Genomic DNA, 17,393 nt, shown 5'->3' on the forward strand with positions numbered 1-17,393 from the left:
TTCTAAATTTGTGACTGACGAAATTCAACAACTTAAATCTATAGCTGTGTTAAAATACATCCACATTCGTGGAGATCCATACGCTTCTGTATTACTGCAGAACAAATTTGATACTTACATAGTGAAAATATTAAAGTTTAAAATCAATATTTCAAAGAGATCCAGCCCCACGAAAAATTTACTAATGTATGTGATATAGCTACTAATGCATTACAAAGCTTATTCAAATAAAGTGTCATATTTGACTAATACAGTTTGAAAAAAGAGAATTTGTTTTGTTAACAATAGACGATTCATTGAATAACCTTAAAGCATTATAATGTATGCATAAATCAATAGTGGACTCTGAATAATTTTTCATTCAATTACTTTGCATTATTTTTTGATTCTATTTGGGAACTATCATAATTGGGTACGATGACATTCAGTGAACACATGCTTATATTATATTGTATTACATGACTTTAAAAATATTCAATTATAGATAGAAATTAAATATATTATCTTTCTATTTTGGGTCACTCTCTAAGACCCTTTACTTATTCTTTTCAATGATATTATTATTGTAAGCAATTCTCAAGGCTTTCTCTCACTGATTCGTTGGATATGCTTGCCGAGTGTTTTTCCTATGGGTTGGTTCAGGCCAGTGGTTCTGAGCCGCAGGTTTGGGATACGTGATAAGCATTTGTTTCTTGGCTCCGTACATATAAGATTTTCGATGGGGAATTTGGGCATAAATGAATTTACGGTAATCAATTTGGCAACAGTATACGTGTCCGGAAATTTATACATATGCAGTTCGCCGTATCACACTTTACCGTGAAATGTTGGATCGGAAATATATGGTCGTATATTAAAGACCGTCTAACCTCTTTGGGTCGTATAGTACTGAGATAAAATTCATGTCTAAATAAAACACGGTTCTTGTCGGTTTACAGGAAACCAGCGGCAAACAAATTTTTAAAATAGCCGATATACTGGATTATTTGTTAGGTTAGATTTTCATTCTTGAATAAATTCATGAATTTTGCCAAAATCAGAGATGACCGTATAGTATACGGTCATCCCTTTCTGATAAGAAAACTCACGGCAAACTGTTCTACGGTGAAATATAATACGTACAACTTACATGTATATGTCCACCATTAACGATGAATGTTGGTAATTTACTTATTATTGGTATATGTAGCAATCATACCACTTGAAACACTTTAATATGTATGTTTTGTTGTCAAAACAAAACAATAGAGCGATAATATAGTAAACATTTCCTCAATCATAATTAGATCAGTAAGGTCTGTTTTGGTTTTTAATTGCGACAATATCTCTTGTAATATATGTACTGCATTTGTATAAATTGAAAGGACAGTGCATGAATCGTCACTCACTCATCCAGTCCGTCACGAGATGCACTATTATTGTCAGGAGTCCTTCACTCGACATAATCAACATCATTCCACTCGAATCAAGTCTCTCAGTTCATTAATATGATCAATCTCTTGATCACATCGATCTCACCAGTACATCATTATCCGCGATTATAATCTCACGCTGTCATCTTTAGTAAAGTGTTATTGTATTCAGTGTATTCTTGTCTTTACCTCCACCTTCATCCACTTCCAAATACATATATTCTACTTCAAATTGTATTTATGTTGATATGAGCTTATATTATATAGTTTGGTTTCTTGGCTAAAATGAAAAAGTTGCGCTTTTCGAATAATTCAGTTTCAGGTCCAGATAAGTGTGATTATTATTGGGAGAAATACATCTATAGGTATAAACTTTTAATAAATTATATTATTATAAATATACGACATTAGCATGAAGTTTAATTGTTTTGACCAAAAATAAGACACAGGAACAACGCCAAGTGACAAAAAGTTTTGTAATAGGTTTGATGTATGTACAATCAAAAATAGAAACTGTAAAAATATTCACATTCGCCCTTCGTAAATTTGCTGCACACTAGAAGAAATTGCATTTGCACATATCATGCAAGGTTAAACTATTCCACTATAATGACAATAAAAAAAATAATTATTAAAATATAACCATTTATTAAAATAAAAATTTATACAGTAAACAACATTATATTCTTAGTGTAAAATTTTTATTTATCTCTCTTGCTTTTCTGAGGTTTTCCATACGCTTTACCCTTTGGTGCCCTAACTCCCTTCTTATTACCAGGTGATTTCGATCCCTTCCCACCGGTCTTAAATCCGCCACCGGGTTTGCCTCCTGCCTTTTGCTTTTTCTTGTTCATTTGGGTTTCTTTTTGCTTCACATTGGCGTCGTATCTTATTCTCTTTGCTCCCTTTTTGGATACGTCAGTTAGATCGGCCGTGAAACTGCTGGCCTTTCTCTTCTGGCCCGCTTTCTGCAATGATCTTGCGCCATCCGCCTCAGAATCGTGCACAACGCGTATTCTCTTTTGTTTCTTATTCCGTTTTGAAAGTCGTGCTTGGACTAATGCCACCTGCAAAATAAACACAAATAGAGTAATATTATTTATTACTCATTCCTCTAAGCGTGTGTTCACTTAGGCTCAGAAACCTAGTCATTGGACTGTGAAATGAGCGAGTCCTAAACATTCAAATAAATATATATGGGCCAGTGACGAAGGGTGCGTGTTGAAGGAAGGTAGGCTGCAGTAGGTAACTAAAAAAAGTCCTAGGGCAGCCATATAAACGGGACTTGAATATGAATTTTGTTCCATCTTCAGTATTTTATTGAACATTACGTATTAAACTTAAAAAAAAAACAGCATGTACCAAAATAGATATATCGTTGTTGAAACTAGAAAATTGTGTAACTCCAAAAATGCTACTTTACAGGAGAGAAAAAAACATTATGGTTTCGTATACAAATATATGGTTATGCAGTTAAATCATCCATGATTTAACAATTTTACATTTTTTTTGGAATTACATCATTTGCAGGATGGGTAGATATTAACAACGGCCACTAGATGGCATTCAAAGTCAATTTTCGATTAAAACGTAATTAAACATTTTTCTAGTATCAACGACGATATTATCCAATTGATGACCAACCAGGAATCAAACTTGCACTATAAATTCTATAACATCATTAGTCGGCTCTCTTACCCAGTGGGCTGCTGGAAGCTCAGACCACTTGCGTAAAATAACAGCCATTACATAATATGAGCAAAGGTAGGTAGGCTATGTTGTTAGAAGCATGGGTCCGAAAGAAATCAGTTCAAATTCCATACAAAAAAAACTTTCGATAATCCCAAACCTATGTTTACATGTGTTAGTAGAAGATTCGATAGACTAAGATACAGTATATCTATGTGTACGTGAATTCTAAATATAATACTTAAAGACAGATGAATCTGTTGGTTTTTTTACCTTAAAAATGTCGTCAGGTTATTTAAATTAGTCTTAGGTAAGTTTTAAATAAAAGCCTAGTACATATAGAGTCTTCACCACTGCTATGGGCCAATCAGAGACGGCAACAATCGGAGAAGAAGATACAATACTGAGCTCTACAGTCTGAATGAAAATTGCAGTCAAGTTTGGGAGAATGCACTGGCTAGGTCATGTGCATCGTATGAATGACAATGAACTGATAAGTAATGTCGAGGAATCCAATAGAGCTTGAAAGAGGCAGGCCAAAAATTCACTGGAGCTACCAATGACTACCATATCGTCGGTCCCTATTATAAAAGTCGGATCTGCAAAATGCTATTTTTCAGTACGAGCAATCAAAGATGTTTCATCAAATATCCTTTGTGACCTATTGCTTGCCATAATGAATAAAAAAACGGGTTATAGAAACTTTTCTAAACGTTTATAAAAACATCCGTCTGTCCGGTGAACATAGCAGCAACTGTCAGATCCGACTCATCTTGCTCACCCACGCCCAGCCAACAATGTCGGTTGGTAATAACCGACATTGTTATTCGGACACTCTCGGTAGATCCGTCATTTTTAACCTGAGTATCTCGAAATTTTTCAAACAAACAAAAAAAACTGTGATTGATAAATGTTTAAAATGTTTAAATAACTTTTACGTAATAATCCGAAAATGAATTTCAGATCCGACTTTTTTAATAGGGACCGACGATATGTTTGGGGTGCCAAACTAGAAACCGGTTAAGTGTGGGATAGGACTAAGTGTAGAGAGTTGTTGGAGGAAGACACATACCGGGTTATCATGCTCCTAACGATGACCATCCTCCTAATAGAGACTGTATAGAAATAGCCTTACCCTTTCTAAATCAGCTTCTGCCCTTTCCTCGGGAGTCAATTTCTTAAAACCACCTTTCTTTTTTGACTTCTTATCGTTCATTTTCTTTTTATTATCATCTGGTTTGACAGGCATTTCATCGTCTCTGTCTTTCATTTTTTTTGCTAAAACAAAGAGGAATTCACAATTATTCACAATACATACATATGTAATATGGTTTTTTTTTAAGTTTGTCATATGTGAAGTCACTATTTTGATTATTACATATCACATTATTTTAATGAGCTGCGAACCAAACACTAGAAACCACTTCTGAATTTAATTACATACAACCCTCAGAGGATAATATTATAAAGAGAGTGGGTATTGTTCGGCAAAATGAAGCCGTATTTCTTGCGTATAAAGCTTTTATTATCAACTTAACTATGAAACGTTATACCATCATGTTGCTTCTCAGTACGGCTACCAAATTTAACCCGGCCGGCGCCGATGTCACACACCTTGTACAAATCGGCCAAATTCGCAATGCGCATGTGTATAAATCGATGCCACCGCGTCCATATTTATCATACGGGACTGATTTTTTCATGTAAATTTGGCCTGATTTGTCCTTCTCCTGCCACCTATGACATATTTTAAAAGCATTGGTTCTAAATATAAAATAATCACCAAAGTTTCGAACCAATTCGTACGGCCAAGTTTTGCCGGTCGACAGAAATCAGTTTGAACTGCGCGCCGCAACTGCGCAGTATACGACAGACTTTCAACCGAGCGGGCCATTGCGCGGGATTGTATTTATCGCATTCAAGTTGAATATTTACCGCAATCGTTGATAAATACTTTTTTTGCTGTCTGGTGTACTTATCACATTAAAACTGGCATGATTAACTATTGAACGTATGATTTTATTTTATCGCGATTTTTAAAATACTTTTTGTACTGTCTACCGTGTCCCATTTTAGTGAATGTGAAAATTAATACTGATATCAATAACTATGGTGTGTGAGTTTAATGGTTTCTGTGATTTGGCGTTTCTTAATACTGTAGTTAAACATTTTAAAAACATTTCATAGTTTTATAGTGCGTAAATATGGAGGAAGAAAATGTGCGTACTAATGAGGAATTGGACTCAGATTATGACATGTCGGAAGAGGAATTGGAACAACATGAGACTGATCATGATGTTGACGATACGGACTCTGACGAGCCAATTGAATTTTTGCGGTCATGGAGAACTGGTCCGTATATTCCAATAGTTCACGAATTCAATGATTGTCGATCTGGCATGACATCGAACGACTTGGACGAATCCTCTCCCGAATGTCTTTTCTTTGAACATTTTTTGAATAAAAATATAATGTCGGAAATAGTGAACCAAACGAATACATTTTTTAACCATTCGTACAGTGCGGGAGACCTCGGACCGAAATCGCGGTCACACAATTGGACAGACACGTCAGTGCCGGAGTTGTATACATTTTTTGCCGTATCAATGCTGATGACTCGAAATAAGCACACGTCGATAGAGGAACATTGGAGTACCGATCCTTACCTGCATGCAGACATTTTTGGGAAAATAATGGCTAGAAATCGATACCAACTTATTTTACAAATGCTTCATTTTTCTGATCCTAGTGTGACCGCCTCAAATGATAGACTAGCTAAAATTAGATTACTGTTAGAACACACAAGAACAATTTTTAGGGAAACGATGATACCGTATCAGAATCTTTGCATAGATGAGAGCATAATCGTGTTTAAGGGTAGATTAATTTTTAAACAATTCATTCCTTCCAAAAGACATCGATTTGGAATAAAAATGTTTGTGATGTGTGACGTAATGACAGGATATATTATTGACTTTATAATTTATTGTGGGGAAGGGACTGACATACAAGACAATGAAAATCTCGGTATTTCCGGTGCGGTAGTGACAACGCTAATGAAAGACTATATCGGGAAAGGTCACACCTTATGGTGTGATAACTGGTATTCGAGTCCGGCGCTCTTTAAATACCTTCACTCTCACAAAACGAATGCTTGCGGTACAGTGAGAAAAAATCGTAAAGATATGCCAGAGTTCAGCAAACTGAAAAAGGGAGATACCGAGGCTAAGTACAATAGTCCACTTTTGGCTCTGAAATGGCACGATAGGAGGGATGTTCACATGCTATCCACCCTCCACGATGCATCATTTGGACCAACGGGAAAAGTGAACTATAGAACTGGCGAAAACATTGAAAAACCAAAATGTGTTATAGATTATAACAAAAATATGGGTACGGTAGATAAGTCCGACATGATGCTTAGCAACTTGTCGTGTATGAGAAAATCGATCAAGTGGTATAAAAAGGTCGCATTCCACATGATCGACTTATATTTATTAAATGCTTTTTATTTATATAAATTTATTAAATCTGACAAAAAAACATTGGGCGATTTTCAACTCTGTGTAATAAAACAACTAGTGGACAAATATTGTGTGAGAATTTGAAATGCACCCCTGCCTAAGCCGACAGCGCCAACTAGTGATAATCCCGTACGATTATTGCCCAAAAGTGCAACGGGACATTTGCCAGAATACATTTTACCGACACAAAATACCGATAAGCCTAGAAGAAGATGTTTCGTATGCGGGAATTCTAAAAAAAATCCGAAAAAAACAAAACTCTCTCGCTATATGTGCCCAACGTGTGATGTTGCGTTATGTCTGTCACCTTGCTTTAAAATATATCACACATCTAAAGAATTTTAAAATAGGTTTATTATTGTATTTGTTTTTTTTTTTAATATGTGAGTTCGTGTTAATTTATCAATAATATTCAATAAGTGAAGTGTTTGTGTAGTTTAAATATATTAAAAGGGTCCCCTTTATATTTGTTTACGACTCAACCCGAAGACATTAATATGTGATTTATCGATATGCACTTGAAAATTAGTAACTAACTGATTTATTACGGTTTTTTAGTGTGTCGAAATTATCTTAATGGCTTTGGGTTCTCGACTGGAGCTGTGACATATTTTTTATTGCTTTTTTTAGTATAGAACAAAGACGATAATGAAATTCATGCGTAGTTATGGTGCGTCATACGATTTTTGAGGCAGGTGCCGGGTTAAACACAACATAGTTAACCATATTTTCTACTAAATTAACTAAAAATAATTATAACTAACTTCATATTTAACACAAAAACAATAGATTTCTGCAACACATGCTTGCAGTTTTTAAATGAATGTACTCAAAACAATAGATTTCTGCAACACATGCTTGCAGTTTTTAAATGAATGTAGTCAAATCAATATTTACCGGCGACGCGTACAAAAAATATTTAATTCAGCCGTAGAAATTCTATCTTACTCTAACGCATATTGCGGAGCTATAAGCATGTTGAATGCTTTCTCACTAGCACTTATGGTTCGTTTTTATTCAGGCCTTGTTACAACCAGTATACTATATTCTTTTCTAATTCAGATACAAAAGGACTAAGTAAAAACACTCACGTTTAGATCCAGGCTTTTCCTTTTTAGTAATGGCCAACCTCTCCTTCTCTGCTTTGCGTTCTTGGTATGTTTGGAACCAGGGTCTTTCCCTTTCTGCTGGTCCATTTGTTCCCGCTAATCTCTTTTCCATTCTATTGTGCTGATTCTCCGCCCTCGCCAAGAGTCTTTCTGCATATTCTTCTTGTAAGATACTTTCTAAAATCAAAAAGCATTAAAATTACCATTGTATTGCATAATTGGATACAATTTCTTGACGTGCACAAGAAGCGAGTGGGGCTAATTTACATTTTAAAGCTATCACCGACAGGGTTCACATTGCTTCTGTTGCCAGTAGCGTAGGGTGAAGGTAGTTTGTTAAGGTCCGCTATAAATACATAGTGCACATTACACTTTGTTAATCATACGTATTTGTTTTTATTGAACTAAGACTACAATTTACAGATGGTATTGGTAAGTTTTTAAAAATCAATTAAACCCTACCTAAACCAAACCATAATAGTTTTGGTGTATTTTGGGCGATACAACAAAATTGTGCACACATTTTCATTCATTCTTATTTGTTTTCATTGGTTTAAAAATACATACTACACATATAGTTGGTTCATTTTTTTAAATAAGTCCTGCCTAAGCCAAACTATAATAGATAAAAAATATTGTTCTATATATAAAATATCCAAAGTTGTGTATGATTTAATTGCATAATTTTAGATATTTTATAGATAGACGAGTATTTTTTGACTATTATCTATTATGGCTTGGTTTTCGCAGGGTTTAATTGAATTTTAATATTTGTAAATTGTAGTTTTATTTCAATGATAACAAATACGTATGACTGACACAAGTTTAGTTTGCACCATTTATGGCGGATCTTAACAGCCTACCTCCACCCTTCGCCATTGTCTGTCGTATAAGGTTTTTCACTCGCCCCACTTTTCACAATCTCTTAACACTAACTATCTCTAACTATCAAACCCTACTTACAGTGTGGTACATTTATAGTATGCAGTGAACCAACCTATTCCACAATTATAAGCTTCAGAGATGTGGACATTTTAAATTTTGTTTTTATACAATATTAATTGAACACACATACATAATTTGGAGCATCTCAGATGCATACGTGGTAGAAAAAATATTTAGACATAAAGCCACATTCATTGCATTCCGGACAATATTCTTTACTAATTAGGCAACCGACATAATAGCGCCCGTACACGTGCATGACTTTACTGCCAGCAATAGTGCCTATATCGCGGCCATAACAAGAAAATGTACAGTAAAACCTCGTTAGTAAGAACACTGATAATTCGAAATTCGCCGTAATTCGAAATTTTCCCGAAAAAAAAGTCCCTTAAACATTATTTTCATATAAAACCATACCTTTAATTCGAATTTCAATTCGAAATGATTTCAGAGTCCCTGGCATACAAAAATATTCAATAAATCGTAATAAAGTACACTATTTCATGAGCCAGTCATTGAAAATTGTGACAGACTTTTCTTAAAAAATCAAAAATCATTATTTTAAGAAGGTAATAAAAATAATCCTGACATTTTATGACCCAATTCGGTAGGCACATCTATGATCAGAAACAAAATTAATGAAAATCAAATTTTTTTTTTTCATAATTCGTAATGAATAAATTTTTTTTCGATTTTCGGTCCCATGGAATTTGTATTAACGAGATTTTACTGTATTAATAACATGCAGTTGGCAAGATTGCATGCATGAATCAAAAATTTTAAGAAGATTCTGAATTATTAACGTCAGCAGTAAATCCATGCACGTGTAAACGCGGAAAAAATTAATCAGATCATAATTTCCTAACAAAGCATCCGAAATGTTACCTAAGATTTCGTTAATAATTGTGACGATCTTATCCTTTCAAATAACTCACCGATTTGTGGATCAAGAGTATCAACTTTCGTCTTGTACTTTGCAATAATTTCTGGTGGTAAAACTCTGGCTTTGACAGGATTCTTGGCCCTTTTCACAATTTCTTTGACAAGTTTCCTTTCCTTTTCACCCGCTAATGAAACAGAGACACCTGCCCTTCCTGCTCGAGCAGTTCTGCCAACCTGAAAATAATAAAAACATTATAGTCATTATAGTTATTATTATCGCGGGCTGATAATACAATCATCTGTGATGAGACCCCTTTTGGAGATTTTCAGAAGTGAATTTTAAGTTAATATATATTGCTTTCAAATAAACACATTCTTACCCTATGAATGTAGTGTTCTACTGTCGCAGGCATTATGAAATTGATGACCGTTTTTACACCGCTAATATCCAACCCTGAAAATAAATTGAAACAAATAATTAGATAAAAATGTATTCTAATTTTGACATTACCTAGTGGCCATATGTAATCATTTTGTAAATAACTCCATCAGATCTATTCAAATGTAACACTTAACACCGAGATTATTAAAAATATGATAAAAATGCTATGATGCGTTCCAAGCAATAATTATCTCGGGGTATGTAATGTTAAAGTAATGTTTGTCACCCTAACACAGTGGAGTTATCTTGGATCGAGAAATATAAACCGAAACGGGGTTATGCTGTAACGTAGTCGTAGACTATTTACAAAACATTACCATTTTGTAATATATATTGTCTGGTTACATATCTAAAAATTAACTTGTGATGTAATATTTTGAGATTGACACTAGGATCTTGTTAACAATTAAGTGAAAATTTGACTACATATTGCCAACTGAATTTAACTCAGTCCTAGATAAAGGAATGTTAAACATACACACATATTTTGTGACATTCAATCACTAACCTCTGGCAGCAACATCGGTAGCAATCAAAACATCGGCTCTCTCATCTTTGAATTCTTTAAGTGATGCCAACCTCTGTGGCTGGGGAAGAGCCCCGTGGAGTTCGGCGCACTTCACACCTAACAAGCCGAGAAGTAGATGAAGCCTGTGAGCCTGGTTCCTCGTGCCAACAAACACCATGCAGTGGGAGCGGAACGAGCGGCAGACCAGGGCGCCTAGTATGGCCTCTCTTTCACCTTCACGCCCTGCACGGATTCTATATGGATATGAAAAAGAACCAACGGCTTATTTGGCTAATAAAAATGGGGCACATTACATATTATTGTTTGTAAAAATACAACGGGAGAAACACAAAAATGTTGTTTACGACATACACATTATTAAAATGTAGAACATATTGGTACTGTTAAAGCTGAGGGGTATTGAATCCAAAAATCAATAAACCGCGTAGAAAATGGTTTATATTTTAAAGATCAAGACAGTGTACAATTTACAAATAAATTAGAGAATTCAAATTATGTGGTCCGCCCTGCAAGGGGCAAGCTTCCAACTGACATCACCTGCAATGATTCTTGGGTAATGTCAGTCGGCTTGCCTCTCATCCTCTATTCTAGATTGGGCCCCGAATATTAAGGCTGAGAGGGGCAAATCCAATAAATAAAAACTTGTGTGGAGAACGCTTTATATTTTTCAGACGATTAAACAGAGTACAGTTTAGTAGATTAATTTAACTAGGTAAGCATTAACATTAGTACAACATCGGATCCGACCCCCTTTTAACTGCAACCTCGGGTGAGCAACATGTGACGATATCTGATTTCCTCTCACTAATCGATGACTTTTGCTTTTACCTGAATCCTTGTGGCGGAAGCGCAGTGTATTTTCGACAATTTGTCCATGTATGTAGTCAGTCTGTTACATTTTACAAATCTTAAAGGTAAACGCATTTATGGTTTTAAAGTTATCTAATATTTTCAAACACAAAATTAATACAGTTCCCATTAACTTCTGACTTACCTAAGTATATCATTTTGTAGAGAAGGAAATGTAGAATCATATTCAATAGCTATCTCAAAAACAGTAAAAATGAAGTTCTCTAGTTGTAGTATTGAGGTGACGATTTGATGTCTTGTGCATTTATATAAACAATCATCGATCACAGTTCAGTTTCACCTTACGTGTTTTAAATAATAAAATACTAGATAAGTGGCTACGTGGATACGTGGCTGGGACATGTATTCCGGATGCCGCCAAAGAGTACGGTACTTCGTACCCTTGTGGCACAGCCTCAAGGGTTCCGTCGCCGTGGCCGGCCCTTCCTCACCCTGCAGCGATGCTACAAAAGCGACCTACGTGCTGCAGGTCTGACATGGCAGGAGGCGCAGGAGTTGGCGATGGACCGAGGGAAGTGGCGCCAACCTTTGCTTGCCCTATCCCCCAATGTTGGGACGTGACAGGGTGAAAGAAGAAGAAGAAGAAGATAAGTTACCTGACAAACTCCTGTCTCAAATTAAAAGCCACCTCCTTATTGGAATTGACGAAGATCTTGACAGGTTTGGACAGGGACACCGCGGCCAATTCCTTCACTTGCTCTGTCATCGTGGCCGAATACAGCATGGTCTGCCGCTTGGGCGAGCACATTTTTATGATTTCCTTCATCTGATCAGCAAAGTATTCGTCCAACATTCTGTAATAATGATTCAATTTTATTAGTTAATCATTTAGTGTTGAATTCATGCGTACGTTTCAGACCAATTTAAAATATTCTTCAATATTGATTGCAATCGGGAAACAATTTATTTTTATTCTAAATTTCCCTATTTTAATTTACAATGGTCGCTAAACAATAATTGGTGAGCTTACCTGTCAGCCTCATCGAGAATTAAAACTTCGATAGAGTGAAGACTGAAGGATGGAGTGTTCCTCAAATGGTCAATTAATCGGCCAGGTGTGGCTATTACGACATCAGGGTTCTTACGTAGTACCGCTTCCTAAAAATATATAATTACGTAGTAGTATTGTAACTAAATTTACAATAATTATGTAACCATTCTTTCTGACCAATGTTATCAATTATGTACATGTGCTGTTGTCGACAGAAAATTCCAGATACGATGAAAAAAAAATCTATTAAAAAGTGCCACATTATTTCATAAATTTAGCAGAAAAATACATCTGAGGAAAAAAGGTAAAATACTGTTTTAAGCTGATCCTAAAAAATTTCATACCAAAAAAAATCAGTATCTAGATATGTACTTAGTTACATATTTTTTTCTTTAGACGATATTTTAAAAATTAATATCACGAGTTCGACATCAGGAGTTTCTTTTTTGGGAGCATCGACAAAATGTGATGTTATAAATGAAAAAACACTAGATTTAATGTTATGCAGTTTTTGCAAGAAAGGTAACTATGCAGTGAAAAATGATGGATCTGGCAAGAAAAACTCTAATACCCTGCATCCTAGTTTAAATAGCAATTGAACAGATATCTAATTTAATGCAGAACTTCTTGGATTCAAAAAATTTAAAACCTACAAAATTATTGTATCCTTTTTTTTTTTAAATATATACTTCAGAAGTCTTAACCGTATATATACATCGCTTCAATGATCTGGTGCCAAGGGCATCACGATAAAAAAGTTTAGTAAGCTCTTACCTGAACTTTAAGATCCAATCCACCAACAGACATTCCAATTTCTACGTTGGTAAACTGTGCAAGTTGTTTTGTGACTTGGTATACCTGTACACCCAACTCTCGGGTCGGTACCAATACGACAACCCGAGTGACAGGCGTGCCGGTGTGCGGTTTGAATAGAAGCCTTTCTAATGTCGGCAGCATGTAAGCCGCTGTTTTGCCTGTACCCGTAGCGGCGCATCCACACACATCTTTACCTGGAAAATAATACGACCATGTATTAAAGTTCTTACACCAATAGGGGAAGCGGGTAAAGCGGACCAATTAAAGAAAAATATTAAAATTATGACACATGTATGTTTTTGTACTTCATATTCAATCATGTAGGAGTTACGAAAAATAAAGTAGTAAAATTAATTTATTAAAACCTCTTAAGTAATTAATAAAAACCGAAACAAGTGTTGTGAAATGAATGCCTTGTAAACAGCTCACAAATTTCACACCTCACTAAGTCGCCTTTTGTGGGTTTTCTGCCTTACTGATTTTAAGAGTTGATTATTATACTATTATACTATTATACTACATACATAAATAACTTACCTAATAAAGCGACTGGGATTGTGGCTGATTGAATAGGAGTAGGATGAACAAAATTCATTGCGCTGATGGCTTTAAGAAGTGGTCTCGACAAATTCATCAAATAAAATGAAGCATTTTCATCGTACAGAGGGGCTTCTTCAAAATAATCAGAGTCATATTCCACAACCGGATTGTCGAGTTTGTCCAACTCCTGGAAGAAGAAAAAAACCACATATCTAATATATAAAAATCGATATTTGTTTGTTTGTTTGTTCGTATTTTATGTGCAGCTATGCCGTTCATCCGATTGCGATAAAACTTTGTCGACTTATTGCTTACACTTGCGCGAAGATTATAGGCTATATTTTATATATAAAAATGAATGTCTGTCTGTCTGTCTGTATGTCCCGTATGCGTTCCTATACCATTCATCCGATTGCGATGAAACTTTGGTGAGTTGTTGTGTGCACATCAGCAAAGGTTTCTGAATTAGTACAACCATCTTCTTCTTCTATTCGTATGCGTTCCTATACCATTCATCTGATTTCGATGAAACTTTTGTCAGTTGTGCGCACACCTGCGAAGGTTTCTAAATCCGTATTATATAAAATACAAAGTTTGTTGTTTGTTTGTTCCATCCAATTTTGAATTTTTTACTACATATTCATACTATCAATAAGGTTTGCATATTTTGGATTTGATTTTAATTTAGTGTTCTTTTGTTTGACCTATTAGAATTATTTTCATATTGTATTACACAGATATTTTAATATTAAAAAGATAATTACTTATTATTTTTTAAATATCTAAGATAAATGTATCCACGAAGTACTTAAGCTTGTTAATAATAAAATATTTATATAAAAAAACATTGCATATAACAGTAAACAACACGTTCAGTATGACGAGAGTCAAAAGAGGTCACCGTATTGTTTATGCCGCCATGTTGCAATGCAAAATATGTAGTTGAGAATCAGAAAAGCCTATGGAAAATTTTTTACAGGTTACCATGCGAATTTTTTACAAAGATCTAAGTACATGTGTCAACGTACATACTTATCCTAACACATACAATGCAATGCGTCATACACCATGCGCTATAGTTTTCAAAACTAGGATTTTAACTATCGTATCACTTAGTAGATTTACTATAACAAAAAGCCAGGTTATGGTTTCAAACTAATATTTAGGAAGGAAATAAATTTAAGGTGTTAAAATTTATTTGCCATTTTTCGAAGAGTGGTCATTACTTAATTGTAAGTAACTGATATCAAAGATTTTACAGAATATGTATTGGCTTACCTCTTTAAGTTTCTGCTTCTTTGTTAGTTTTTTTGGCTTGACTTTAATGGCATCATTCTTCATCTCATCATCAGAAATATGTATGTCATCACAATCGGCACCATCTAAAAATGTGACATCATTACATTAATACAACTAATTTTGTATATTAGTTTAGAGACTAGAGACTTTAGACTCTCACTAATCCGGCACTACAAATAAAACATGATGGTGCCAGATTACAGTAATAAATGAAAACTTGAAAATAAAAAATATGAAAATAGAATTTGAAAAATCAATCAAGTTGAATGGATACTGGCAACTCTATTATTTATCAAAATAATTTCTCATCAGAGATTGTTTTGTCACTCAAAACTATCTCCAGTAATTTCTTCAGATAGTGCCGTATTAGTGAGATTCTACTATACTTAATAAAAATAAGTCCATTTGAGGCGTCTAATTCCAAAAAGCGATAAGTGAGATACGTCAAAATCGAGAAAAAAATACGCATGTATTCTTTGTATAATTTTACACAATATGTATTGATCTATAAATTCCAAAACGCGACATAAACCTACGAAAAAAAATATTTTAAGTCTTGATTTATTACAAAAAGCGCGAAGTCCGTGTTTCATAATATTTAAAGCTTGGTTGATTTTGCGCGTGTTTAAGTCAACCAATAAGGGAACGTTCAATATTAAAAAGGGCGTCTCCCATGCTGTAGCATCTGGTAAACTCGTGACAGTGTTAATACAAATAATTGAAGCTTGAAACATAAAAACGTTGTTTCCCGAAAATATTGAATTGTGGAGTTGTCGCGTTTTTGTAAGTAGACGCCTCATTTAACAAATAATTGAACAGATTGACTATGTTAATTTAGACATGGGCTTGTGTTTTTTTTTAGAGTTTTGCCTTTCCCTTCGTCCTGAGCGTCTGGCACTATAAGACATTAGATTATAGATCCACCAGTATAAGTTGTCCGCTGAGTGAGGGCACAATATGCTAACATTTGACATAATATTATTCAATACTTTTTATAATGTGATGAGCTTAGTTATAAATTCGAGCACCGGATGATTTCTGATGGTAGGTATATCTATAAAGATAAGAGTGTTTTAAAATGGAATTGCGGGTTTTGGCAACATAAATATTTTGTCATCATCATTTGTTATTTGTTTTGTTAATGATTATAGAATAATTAAAATATTAAGTGGATGAATTGAATATAATATTAAGTAGAATATAAAATATTTTAAAAATTGTGTAATGTAACTTGACACCACAGAACAGGAAAGGTTAATTTTAATAATAGGCAATGCAGTATAACTATGTTCAATTGGAGAATCTCGCAATTAAAACATGCATGGCATTCAAGCTTACAACTCAACAATGCTTTTAATGTGTTTATTATTTAAAAAATTCTGTCCACCTGGTGATAAGTATCAATACTGCATTGCCCGCCATTTCGAAATCTGTCAAAAGATACATATTATATTATCTCATGTTAGCCATTGATTAAAGGCAAACATGAGATCAGAGATTAGACTTGACTCACCGTCATCCGAATTTGAAGATTCATCTTCACTCTTAATGTCCACATCATTGGAACTTTTATTTTTCTCTCTCATTTCTTTTATTTTATCATCTGTTTTCGATTTTGCTTTTCTTTTCACATATTTTGCCAAATCATCCCATGTATTCTGAAACATTAAAATCAATCATTAATACAGTCTGAAAGAACACAAAAATGATTTATACACCAGAAGTTATATTACGATCATTAAAATATGTGTGAAAATAAAATAAAAATACCTTATTATACTCTTCAACAGATGAGACGAACTTAAATCCAGGGTTGAAGTCGGCTTGTTTCTTTTCCCTCTGTTTGGAGGGCTGATACTGGAATCATAAATTAAAAGAACAAATACTCAAAACAATCACTGGTTAAATTAAAAAATTCAATAAATGATTTTTATACATTTTGAGGTTATAAATAACAAGCATGCAAGTATAAACAAAACCAGTTACCTCGACTTCTTCCTCGGAGTTCTCTGATAAATTTTGGACTTCATCTTCGTCATTTATTGTACGAATTAAATCGGCGTACTTTGCTTTCTTTTTTGTTTCAATCATCCTGAGTTTATAGTTTGTAATTTATATTGAAAATGAAAAAAAGTTCAATTTTCATTAAAAGTCAAAAACACATGTCATAGACAATATGACACATATTGAACCATAGAGACCATAGATCTACAGTCACGCCAACATTGCTGTCATTGAATTGATTGAATACTTTCTAATAATTTGAAGTTATACTATAGTATGTTGATATGTACCTATATTTTTGAAAATAATGATGCGAAATTAGGTCTTGTTTTTTAATTATC

The 17,393-nt window shown here is 34.2% G+C and overlaps 1 protein-coding gene across 1 annotated transcript; it reads right to left on the bottom strand.

Moving 5' to 3' along the window:
• Positions 1–2,039: 2,039 nt before the first annotated feature.
• Positions 2,040–17,243, bottom strand: Rs1 (Dead-box helicase Rs1). Its single transcript, XM_085960773.1, has 14 exons — positions 17,035–17,243; positions 16,819–16,905; positions 16,562–16,706; positions 15,028–15,131; positions 13,747–13,936; positions 13,168–13,403; positions 12,373–12,500; positions 11,999–12,196; positions 10,512–10,765; positions 9,942–10,015; positions 9,615–9,795; positions 7,717–7,911; positions 4,237–4,379; positions 2,040–2,479 (listed from the first exon to the last, which is right to left on the bottom strand). Exons 1-14 carry the CDS (start codon positions 17,137–17,139, stop codon positions 2,114–2,116), a joined length of 2,406 nt encoding a protein of 801 aa, XP_085816899.1. The 5' UTR covers positions 17,140–17,243; the 3' UTR covers positions 2,040–2,113.
• Between the last annotated feature and the right edge of the window lie 150 nt (positions 17,244–17,393).

The sequence above is a fragment of the Rhyacophila brunnea genome, unplaced genomic scaffold (assembly GCF_057557595.1).
Source record: "Rhyacophila brunnea isolate RB1 unplaced genomic scaffold, BYU_Rbru_1.0 scaffold_12, whole genome shotgun sequence".
In the NCBI taxonomy this organism is placed as follows: domain Eukaryota; kingdom Metazoa; phylum Arthropoda; class Insecta; order Trichoptera; family Rhyacophilidae; genus Rhyacophila; species Rhyacophila brunnea.